Here is a 12,432-nt window from a genome sequence, read left to right as displayed (position 1 = left end):
ATATCAACACATCAAAATTTATGGGATACAGCAAAAACAGCAGTACTGAGAGGGAAGTTTATAGCAGTTAATATGCATCCATTGTTAAAAATTAGATCTCAACCTAATAATGCATCCCAAGGACTTAGAAAAGCAAGAACAAATTAAATCCCATATTAATGAAAGAAATAATAAATATCAGAGCATAAATAAAATCAAAACTAAAAAAACCCAAAAAATGATTGTTTTTTACTTTAGCTAGACTAATCAAGAAAGAATGAGAGATGACCCAAATAATATCAGAGATTAAAAAAAGATGCATTGCAAATGATACCACAAAAATATAAAGGATCATAATAAACTACTATGAATAATTATATGCTAAAAATTTAGAAAACTTAAAAGAAATCGATAAATTCATAAACCCATACAACCTACCAAAACTGAATCAAAAAGAAATAGAAGAGCCAAACCAACTGAAAATGAGTAATGAGATTGAAGCAGTAATTTAAAATTTCTCATCTAAAAAGAGTCCACAGCCTGAAGACTTTACTGCTGAATTCTACAAAATATTTAAAGAAAAACAAATTTCAGTTCTTAAACTATTTCAAAAAACTGAAATGGAAGGCACTCTACCAAACTCTTTATATGAAGTTAGCATTACCCAGACAAGATAACTGTCAGCTTTCCATCACTGTGACAAAACACCTAAGGATATCAACTTAGAGAAAGAAAGATATATTTTGGCTCATGGCTTTATTGTTTCTGGGCATGTGGTGATGCAGGACATGATGGTGAGAGCATGTGGTAGAGCATAGTTGCTTATCTTTGTGGTTGAGGGGTGTGAGGGAAGCCTGGGGACAAGATATAGTCTTCAAGGCACATTAGCTTCCTCTAACTAGGCCCCACCTCCTAAGTTTCTACCACCTCCCAGTCCATCAATAGATCAGTCCACTGATGAGTTAAAACTCTCATGATCCAATCACCTCCCAACCGCCCTACCTGTGAATACCGTTGTAGTATCAAGCCTTTACCTTTACCGTTGGGGATCAAGCCTTTAACACATAAGCTTTTGAAGGACATTTCAGATTGAAACCATAATGGATAAAACAATAACAACAAAAAAAGAAAACTATAAACCCATGTCCTTGAAGAACACAGATGTAAAAATTCTCAATAAAATACCAGCAAACCAAATTTGAAAGTATAACAAAAAGATCATATACCCTGATCAAGTGGGGTTCATCCCAGTAATTCACGGATGTTTCCACATATGAAAATCAATAAATATAATGCATCAACCGATCAAAGGACAAAAATCACATGATATTTCAGATACTAAAAAAACATAAGATTCAATATCCCTTCATGATAAAAACTCACAAAAAATTAAGTATAGAAGGAACATACCTCAAAATACTAAAGGCTATATATGAAAAATCTACAGTCAATGTCATTCTAAACAGGGAAAACTGACAAGATGCCTTCCAAGATCTAGTACAAAACAAGGGTGTCCACTTTCACCATGGTTATTTAACAGTTCTGGAAGTCTTAGCAAGAGCAATTAGACAAGAATAGGAAATAAAGAGAATACAAAATAGGAAGAAAATTTTTCATGTATTTATACATAGAAAAACCTAAATTATCTGTCAAAAGGCTGTTAAAACTCATAAATAAATTCTGTAAAATTGCAGGCTACAACACACAAAAACCCCCAGCATTTTTATAAACTAATAATGAACCTGCTGAAAAAGAAATTAAGAAAGCAATTCCATTCACAATAGCTCCAAAAAATAAAATATTCAGAAATAAATTTAACCAAAGAAGTGAAAGATTTCTAAAATGAAAATTATAAAACACTGAAAAATTATAGAGGACTCACACAAAAAATCAAAAATATACCACATTCATTTTTGGAAATACTAATATTACTAAAATGACCATATGACACAAAGCAATCTACAGATGAAATGTAATTACCATCAAAATACCAATAACTTTCTTCACAAAAATTAGAAAAAACAATCCTAAAAGTCCTATGGAAACATGAAAGACCCAAAATAGTCAAAGCAATTCTAAAACAAAACAAAATAAAACAAAAAAAGCTGAAGCATCACAATACCTAACTTCAAAAACATACCACAAAGTTATAGTAACCAAAACAGCATGGTACTGGCATAAAGACAGACACGTAGATGCATGGATCCAAATGAAGAACCCAGAAATTAATCCATGTCCTTATGCTGCCAAAAACACACCCTGGAGAAGACAGTCTCTTCAGTAAATGGTGCTGGAAAAATTGGCTATTCACATAACAGAATGAAACTAGGTCCCTTTCTGTCACCATGCACAAAAATCAACTCAAAATGGATCAAAGACCTAAATGTGAAATCTGAAACTATGAAATGAGTACAAGAAATGGGAAACCCTTCAAGACTTCCATATGACTTTAAGGGTTGTTCTTTCTAATTTCTGTGAAAAAAGTCATAGGCAATGATTTTTTAGGTAGAACCCCAAAGGCATAGGCAACAAAAGTAAAAAAAGACAAATGGGAGTATATCAAACTAAGAAACTCTGAGCAAAGGAAACAATCAACAGACTTCAGAGGCAACCTACAGAATAGGAGGAAATATTTGAAAACTATTAACTCAACAAAGGATTAATATCCAGAATATGTAAGGAACTTAAAAGCTGAACACCAAGAAACAAAACCATTTTAAAAATAAGCTAAAAGACCTACATAGACACTTGTCAAAAGAGGACATACTAATGGCCAACAGACCATATGAAAAATGCTCAACTTCAATGATCATCAGGGAAACAGATCAAGGCACTGTGAGAAGTGGCCCACAGCCTGAAATCCCAGCACTTGGGAGTCTGAGGCAGGAAGATCGTGAGTTCAAAGCTAGCTTCAGCAAAAGTGAGGCACTAAGCAACTCAGTGTGACCCTGTCTCTAAATAAAATACAAAATACGGCTGGGGATGTGGCCCAGTGGTCTAGTGCCCCTGAGTTCAATCCCTGGTAAACACCCCCCACACACACACCACTGCCGCCAAAAAAAAAAAAAAGCACAGTGAGAGAGCACCTCACTCCAGCCAGAAAGGCCATCACCAACAACAAAAAACAAATGTTGACAAGGCTGTAGAAAAAGGAGACTCTTACTGTTGGTAAGAATGTAAATTAACACAGGCATTATGGAAAACAGCATGAAGAGTCCTCAAAAAACTAAACATAGGACTTTCACATGGTGCAGCAATTCCAGTATTAGGTGTATATATCCAAAGGAGAAGAACTCATACCAAAAAGACACCTGTACTCTCATGTCTACTTGCAGCACTATCCACAAGAGCTGAAGCCTAGAATCAACCTGGTGGTCCATTAGTAGAAGAATGGAAAATAGCATAGCAGTTTGTCATAAAAAAACAGGGCTGGGGATGTGGCTCAAGCGGTAGTGCGCTCGCCTGGCATGCGTGCAGCCCGGGTTCGATCCTCAGCACCACATACCAACAAAGATGTTGTGTCTGCCAAGAACTAAAAAATAAATATTAAAAATTCTCTCTCTCTCTCTCTCTCTCTCTCTCTCTCTCTCTCTCTCCTCTCTCACTCTCTTTTAAAAAAAAATAAAGGAATCCTGTTATTTGTAGCAGCATAAACAGAAGTGAGATCATTATATTAAGTGAAATAATTATATTAAGACACCAAAAAAAAAAAAAAACTACATGTGCTCACTCATTTCTGGAACTAATAAGTCAATATTGTAGAACAGAATGGAATAGTGCTTGGTTCTAGAGACTAGACAGGGTATGGGGTGAGAAGCTGAAAGCAGTTCAATAAGAGGCACCACAACCCAGGAGGAATTCGTTCTGGTTTTCCTATAGCATAGCAGGGTAACTTGACTGAAACCATAGATGGTACATTTAAAAATGACTAGAAAACTACAAAACTTCCCACACATGAAAATGATGTTTGAAGAGATGGAAATGCTTATTACACTGATTTGATTATTATAAATTATATCCAAGTACTGAATTACCACAACATACCCCATAAATATATACAAATATTATGTCTCAGTTTGAAAAAAAAAAAAGTAAAATTTCAACAGAAGGTGTAGTAGGCAATGTGAATCAAGCAGACCAAAGATAAAATATGAACAAAAAGACAACTGGCACATTAAAGTAGAATTCAGGGAGTCCAAATTCTGATGACCATATGGTCCAGCAATTCCACTTCTGGGTATGTTATGTCCAGAAAGAAAGTGCTTATTGCCAGGCACAGTGGTGCACACCTGTAATCCCAGCAGCTCAGGAGGCTGAGGCAGGAGGATCACGAGTTCAAAGCCAACATCAGCAAAAGTGAGGCTCTAAGCAACTCAGTGAGACCCTGTCTCTAAATAAGATACAAAATAGGGCTGGGGATGTGGTTCAGTGGCCAAGTGCCCCTGAGATCAATCCCTGATACAAAAAAAAAAAAAAGTGCTTATTAATCAAAACAAATAGAGGGCTTTATAATCCATATGTAAAAATCCCAAAAGTTCATTTATACTTTAACAGTTGATGATATTCCAAATTCATGGGGAAAAGCAATTTACTAATAATTTGGAATAATACCTAAAGCAAAGCATTATATAATTTTTCTAATTTAAGTACTTATAATAATAATATTAAATTTATGGCTATATTTGAGTAAATAATGTCATAAGAACAAAAAGAGAAGGTATAAAAGAAAAATCAAGTCCAAGCTAAAATTTTCCATCGACAGCCTAAAGACAATATATACAAACAATAAAATGAGAGAATACAGTCAAGGAAGAAACTGTTTTTTTTTTTTTTTCCTTCCTCCTGTATCATGTTAATACAATCCCAAGTTCCTGCTCAACAGAAAGCATTACCCTTGCTGAGTTCTTTGACTTCCAAAGAGGGAAAGAGAAGATATCGAATATTAACAGAATATTCAGCCAAATGTGATCCATGATGAGGAACACTGTAAAAAATTATTCCTCTGGTATTGCTTATAATAGGACTCATCTCTGGCTTCTGAGAGGCTTCCAACAGCATCTTTTTGACAAGAAGACCTGGCCACAGAGAAGAAAGAAAAACATAAGTGTAAGCTATTTTCCTTCCCTCTGTTATTCTTTAAAGAAAGAAGAAGAAGGGGAGGCAAAACAAATACAAAAAGAGAGGTGTATGCTTCTAAAAAAGAAAGTTTGAACAATTTTCTATAGTACAAGAAACAGGGCCTTAAATACCTTAAATATTAATACTCCTGATTCTCTAGAATTTGTAGTACAGACTACAAATAGGTAAGAGCCTACTTTGCAGGACAGATCCTCCCATCACAGGATCCGCTGTCCCACAGGAGGGTGGGTGAGGCACTGTCTGAGCTGGGTACCCACTGCTGCACAACTGGCCTCCCTTCTGCTAGGGCAGCCTACACCCAGGAAGATACTAATACACAGTCATGGTCCCACCGAGCTTGGGAAAAGCCGCTGTGGGATCTCAAAGCTGGTGGCAGTGGGTCTCTGAGGGACACCAAAGGCTATCTGGACCTCTCTCTCAGCAAAAAAGCCCAGCTCAGGATCAGCTATTTTGAGCATTTCATCAGATAAACTAGGTCAGGGGTTGCAGAAAGCTCCTCTCTGAAAGGCAGATGATGAAAACTGAGAGCTGGATGGGGGATAGTGGGTGGGAGGAGGTGCACATGTGACTAGAGAAGCAGCACTAGGCCCCAAAGCACAGCTGCAGGGACACAGGGGCCAGGAGCACACCTCTGAACATTAAAGCAACGATGGAGTCCGTAATGGTGAGGAAGTGCAGGGAAGAAGAAGGGGAGCCCCTGGGAAGCCAGGAAAGCTAGCTATGTAAGCCCAACTTGTCAGCATCCCTGGGTGTAATGTTTACTTACTCCCAAGACATGGAAGTTTCAGGTAGTTACCCCCATGCCCTCTTGTATGTTTTGTTACTAGTTGCGACCTTCTGGGAAAACGAATAGCATGGAAGGAGAGTGCTAATTTTAAAACCCCAAGCCATAGCCAAAGACATTAACCTGGGGAGAAAGGGGCCACTGGTAAGTACAGCAGAGAGATAAAGGAATTTAGCCTAGCTGCAATGGTGACAACCTCACAACGGTCACTCTGTGAAGATGAAATCATCCTTACCTCCCATGCTATGTGAAATCCAAATCATTGGCCTATCCCCAACACCAGCAGCTCTGAGCTTCAAAAGGAGTTCGTTGCTTCTGAATGCAATGGTCTTTCTGAACAAAACGAAAACAGGAGGCATGACAGGAGGCCTCTGTCCCCTGAATCTTGCTATCTAATTTTTAAGCTGAGAACTTTTGTCTGTTGAATGAATGCTACATGCTACCACCCTGAAGAGTGAGGAATACTTCTCTCTCTCTGCTCCACTTCTGATATTGCTCACTTTCTTCTTCAAACTTATTAGCATAATTAGGATTATTTAAGCCCAGAGAGGTCATTCATACACTAGGTGAACATCACTTAAGCATCTAATTTTTCCAGGTCAAACCTGGCTGCCCCCAGCACTTAGGATATGTGTCCCTTCCCATTCCATAGCCCAATAATGAAAGTGTCCCTAGAGATTTGGTTCTCTCTTTTCTGAGTTTCAATTCTACTTGTATTTATGCCACAAATTGAAGCTTTCAAGCTAGGCATGGTAGTTCATGCCTATAATTCCAGTGATTGGGGAAGCTGAGGCAGAAGGACTGCAAGTTCAGGCTAGCCTTGGCAACTTAGCAAGACCCTATCTCAAAATAAAAAATAAGAAGGACTGAAGATGTAGCTTGGTGGTAGAACCACCTCTGAGTTCAATCCCCAGTATCGCTCCCCAATTTTTTTCCTTTAAATATTAAGTTTTCATCATTTTAATTATTTAGAAATGCTAGGAAACTGTTTCAGAGAATTCAAAATAAGTAATGTTTAAACAAAAAGATAACTTCAAAACTATCCTCAAAGCAAAGGTTCCCCCCCAGAGCCCCTCCAGGGAAAACAGGAGGGAAACCTGGTTCCTGCTCACTTGCCTCCCTCCCTTCTTGGGCACCTACATGGGGTCCATTCACAAAGCACAGTTGGATAACACTGGTTAGACCACTCTCTCAATCTGTAAACAAAGCTTCCCAGTCATGCTAAGTGACTTGCCTGAGAAAGCACAGCATATCAAAGGTAGGATCAGGCTACAATCCAGGTCCCATAACCCAGGAACCTAGTGCTCCTTCCTATGAACTCAACTGGCCTATTCGGCATAAATGGTACACAGGAGCCAAAATGGCTCACATCTTTTTCTGTGCTTCCTCTAGCTGGTATAATTGTGAACACAAAGCAAAAGAATATCACTTTTACTTCTAAAAGGAATGGAGGTTTTGCTATGGAATCCACCATGGTCCTTCACTATTATATGAGATGTAAATGAACCAGGTTAGGAGCCCAACATTGATAATACACCTTAGCCTTCTACTTTACTGTTTGTTTATAGATAATTCCTTCCAAAAGAAAAGAAAAAGGTTAGTTTTCATAAGAAAATCCTGGTTAGGCATGTGGTAGAGCACATAGGTTTAATCTTCAGCACCACAAAAAAAAAAAAAAAAAAAAAAAAAAAAAGGAAAGAAAGAAAAAAGAGAAAAAATCCTGCCCTGCTGTGTCATCAAAAGAAAAATCACTTCCCATCCCAAAGGACCCACTTGTAGCCTGAGCCCTTCCCCACCCTTCCAGTCTAAACGTCCCCCACGAAGTTACCTTTCTGCAGGGCACCCAGCTCTCCAGTCACTGAGGGCGGTGTCATACTCTACAGATATAATTCGGAGAGCAGGACAGTCTCTTGCCAACCACGTCTAAGTAAACAGAAAGGTACATAAGAAAATGCCTGCATTTCCAACACTCTGTTACTTCCTAGCAATTGAAATTTATCATTAGAGGACTCTCACAATGGAGTAATTAAAGATGACATTTGAATAAAGTTTGAAGGTGACTATCTTTATCTTTTATATCTCTGGTCACAAAATGGTATCCATATTAATAGTATAAGGCCAATGAAGGGCGCTGTTGGAGATTATTCTCAATTTAAATCTGCTACAGCCAAAAGCTAGGCTTGTTTTTGAAGTCTAGATCCAACTGGCTTTCAAAAGGATTTAGTAGAAAGACTGTATAGCACAACGGTGAGCATTTGGACCTAAGAATTCAAAAATACAAATGATAGTCACTGGAGATCCTGGATTGATGGTCATCTCCAGACTTCAGTGTCATCAGAGAGAGCAAAACATTCTTTCTACTTGCTAAGTCTTGTGAAAGTGAGTGAGAAGCAGTGGAGCAAAGCCCTGGAAATGACCCACACACACATGGAGATCATTCCTAGTGGAACTGAGGCTCTTTGGAAGGAATAATATCAAAGAAATGCAAAATAGTTACTATTTCTAGTTTTATAATTATTAAGATAAAAAAATTGGCTACTACAAATACAATTATGGTTTTATTAATTTTCATATTATGCTTCAGTGAAATTGAATTATTTTGTTCTCGCCTGTATTTTATGTATGGAATATTCCTTCAGAGCCTCAGACTGCATCCTAAACAGAAATTACACAACTTAGGTCACAAGTCCAGCTGTTAATGTAATAGTCTACAGGTATCCTTAAGGGAAAGAAGATCTGCATGGGAAAAATATCCCAATAAAAAGAGAAAAGGAGGGCTGGAATTGTAGGTCAGTGGTAGAGCACTTGCATGTGGAAGGCACTGGGTTCAATCCTTAGCACCACGTATTGTGTCCATCTACAACTAAAATATATATATGTGTATATGTATGTATGTATCTATGTATGTATGTGTATGTGTACATATAAGAGAGAGAGAGAGAGAGAGAGAGAGAGAGAGAGAGAAGAGGAAACCAGTCACACCAATGTGGAAACAGAGCATGCTTTAGTGTGGGGACAGAGCTGCAACTTCTTTACCTTGGGCCAGCATGTGGTGTACCTGTCTTCATCTTCCAAAGCCTTTTCAATCAGAATCCGTTCACTGTCCTGCTGGCGCCAGGTCTTGAATGCTGCTCCCATAAGGCCATGAATAAAAAGGACATCAGCTTTAATGGGCTGACTAAGAGGGGAGAGAGTTAAAAAAAAAAAAAGCAGAATAAATGTATTATTGCTATGGTAAGAAATGACACAGCATTCTCTGTGGATGGTGCTTCAACAGCTTCACATGACATAAAATAAAATTTCATTATATCAAGTTTTATAAGTACAGGGTTGCTGAGGAATGAATCCTAGGAGTTTTGGCAAAAACACAGAGAACATGCTGTCTTATAAATTATATTTATGGGGGCTGGGGACGTGGCTCAAGTGGTAGCGCACTCGCCTAGCATGCATGAGGCACTGGGTTCGATTCTCAGCACCACATAAAAATAAAATAAAGATTGAAAAATGTATTACATTTTTAAAAATAATAATAATAAATAAATAAATTACATTTATAAGTCATGAGCTGGGATTGCAACTCAGTGGTAGACCACTTGCTTAGCTTGCATGAGGCACTGGGTTTGATACCTGGCACCACATAAAACAAATAATAATAATAAATAAATAAAACAAAGATATTGTGTCCATCTATAACCAAAAAAAAATTTTTTTTAAAGTATACATTAAAGAGATTTCAAAATTTTATAAAGGAAAATAAATAAATGTTATCAGAATAAATGTTATCAGAAGGAGAGCAAAGATATTTTCTTTGGCTATATTAAAACATTAAAATTATACATGGTATGTTAGTTGAAAAATATTTATAGTACATACACAATTATAAACATATACACAAAATATATTATCATGTTATCTGCAAATTAGAATTAACCTGGCAATCCATTTTTTAAATTTAAAAATTTGGAGCTATTTTCTGAGGTTTTTTTTTTTTTTTTTCAAAGCACCCTATGAAAATCCAAGACATGTACTTTTTTCATTGCAATCCTTTCTATACTTATTGTCTCAGCAAGGATATAATTGGCAATAGTGACCAGCAATAACTTAAGGAATACAAGGAGTCAAATTTATTATGACTTACTCTTTCCACGCATGTTTTGATACCTAGCACAAACTTTCTCCAGACCCTGGAATTCCAGGCCCAGATTCTCCAATAACGTCTAATGTCCTTCCTATTCAGACTGACTTCTCCAATTCAAATCAGTTATTAACTCAGATCTAAATGAAAATGACTTGAAATGACATTCCAAAGTGTAAGTGCCACACATTCTAACAGGTGAGCACCTCACTGAAGGTAAGCCCTTTGTGAAAATAATAGTTTTTGTGCTTTTAGACAACCTTCAACTCCTCTGAGGTTATTATGAACAAACAGCTTTAGTAACTATAGTATTTGACTTACTTATAAAGTATTTAACTTATCTAAATTATGCAGAATTTAAAATTTAAGCCCTCTGACTTTATGTTACCAAAGAGGATAAAGCAACTGTTCTGCTTGCTCACCTCGTCCGGTACTGGGGATGGAGCACGTACACACCATCCTGGTATCTCTCTTGTACAGTTTCTCTGTCTAGGTTAGCCAGAGTTCTGGCAGCATGTGAGGACTTCATAATGTGGGGAGATTTCAAGGCTTCTGCCATTATGGAAACCCAGCCTGGTGAAAAGAACAGACCTACTAAATACTGAGGCAAGTCCATCTCAGACTGGAAGGAGAGGTCTCCACCCTGGTATCCGTCCCAACCACTCCAGCTCCATTCTGCCCTAAGAGCCTCTGAGTCCACAGACAACCCCAACCACAGATCCTTTGAGGGATTTAAAAGAAGGAACGAGAGATGCGATAGCCATTTTTTCTGTGTAGAAAATTGCAACAAATGATGATTACCAAAAGGGGACAAAATACCATGGTGTTTTTCTTTTAGTAAGAATTACTAAAATTCAGTTGGTAAATATTACTTATTTCATTGTCATCAGCAATAATATTAACAGGTTTTCATACAACAAGGAAACTATTAATGAATTTGTTATGTAAATCTTGTAAAATCTAGAGTTTGGAAGAAAAACTGATTTTTTAAAAGGAGGCAAAACAGAATCAGGACATGGTGACACATGCCTGTAATCCAAGCAACTCATGAGATGGAGGCAGGAGGACCCCAAGTTCAAGTCTAGCTTGGAAAATTAAGCAAGACCTTTCCTCAAAATAAAAAATAAAAATGGCTGGGGATGTAGTTCAGTACAGAGTACACTTGGGTTGAAACCGTAGTACCACACACACACCCACACCCCCCCCACACACACACACACAAAGGCAAACAGAAAAGGCATGGACAGCACTCTGTACACCATGACTACATTTAGTTTTTTTTGTTGTTGTTGTTTTATTTTTAACTCCATAGGGGCTGTGAGTGTAGCTCAGAGATAGAGTATTTTTTCTGCCTAGCATTACTGAGGACCTTGGTTCCAACCCCAGCACCACCAAAAAATTAAAAAATAAACCTTCATGTACATGTATACACACACATACACACAAAAACATACGAAGATCTGCAAAGATACAGTATACCAAAGTCATGAACAGTAGTAACCTCTTAGAAGAGAGGTGGAGTAAAAGAAGGCTGTGTGCAAAAGGTAGGTTTAATGTTTCTAATATATCAGTTTTCTAAGTACTGATAATGAGAACCCATTTATATATTATTTATACATGTAAGGTAAAGAAGAACATGGTCCCTGAGATCAAAAAGACTTGGGCTTAAATCTCTGCTCTTGGCTTATGTGCTGTGGAACCTCAGTCACATTACTTTGCATCGCAGAGCTGGAGGAAGGCTTTAGCTTATGTCTGTGAAATCCTGGGGCTTTGAGCAGGCCAGTGCCGCTCACTAGCTGACAGTTAGTTGTTCTATTTCCTGTTCCCACTCTCCATGACAACAGTGTTGAGAATTAGTGTGATGACGGATGAGGAGAAGATGGCATTTAATAATTCAAAAGGAGTTTGAGATCCTATAAGTCTTTAATAGTATTCAAATTTATAATGTCAGAAAATTCCTCTTCAAAAATCTGCCAAAAAATTGATAACAACAGAATATCTGTTTTAAAATTCTATGTATAGAGACATAAGATTATATTATTGGAATGTATAAAATATGGCTTTATTTTTAATGGAGTCACAAGAATTACACAAGAAGTATGGCTCATGTCTTTTCTATGGCACTTCTCAGTCACAGTGCCAGAGACACTCTTATAAAATATCAACTGCCCCTTAGAAATTTTTTCTTGAAAATTTAGTTTTTAAACTACATAACACTGAATACATTAAATGTAAAAATAAATAAGTAAATAAATAGGGGATGTGGCTCAGTGGTAGAGTATTTGCCTAGCATATGCAAGGCCCTAGGTTCAATCCCCAGCACTACCACCCCTCAAAAAAAAGAAAGAATTAAAAGGAGTATTCAATGATGAAAGTTCTGCTTTAATGCAGTTAT

The 12,432-nt window shown here is 37.3% G+C and overlaps 1 protein-coding gene across 3 annotated transcripts in view; it reads right to left on the bottom strand.

Moving 5' to 3' along the window:
- Positions 1-12,432, bottom strand: part of Serac1 (serine active site containing 1) — a 63,485-nt gene that overhangs the window by 6,303 nt on the left and 44,750 nt on the right. For 2 of the 3 annotated variants that reach the window (XM_026393826.2, XM_026393827.2), the window contains exons 11-15: positions 10,460-10,610; positions 8,939-9,080; positions 7,731-7,825; positions 6,138-6,235; positions 4,872-5,054 (exon numbers count right to left, since the gene is read on the bottom strand). In XM_026393826.2, coding sequence (XP_026249611.1) covers positions 4,872-5,054; positions 6,138-6,235; positions 7,731-7,825; positions 8,939-9,080; positions 10,460-10,610 — 669 coding nt within the window. The remainder of the gene's footprint in view (positions 1-4,871; positions 5,055-6,137; positions 6,236-7,730; positions 7,826-8,938; positions 9,081-10,459; positions 10,611-12,432) is intronic. The other variant, XM_026393828.2, reaches the window with a different exon arrangement.

The sequence above is a fragment of the Urocitellus parryii genome, chromosome 8, assembly GCF_045843805.1.
Source record: "Urocitellus parryii isolate mUroPar1 chromosome 8, mUroPar1.hap1, whole genome shotgun sequence".
Classification (NCBI taxonomy): Eukaryota; Metazoa; Chordata; class Mammalia; order Rodentia; family Sciuridae; genus Urocitellus; species Urocitellus parryii.
This window is presented reverse-complemented; position numbering and strand designations above follow the sequence as displayed.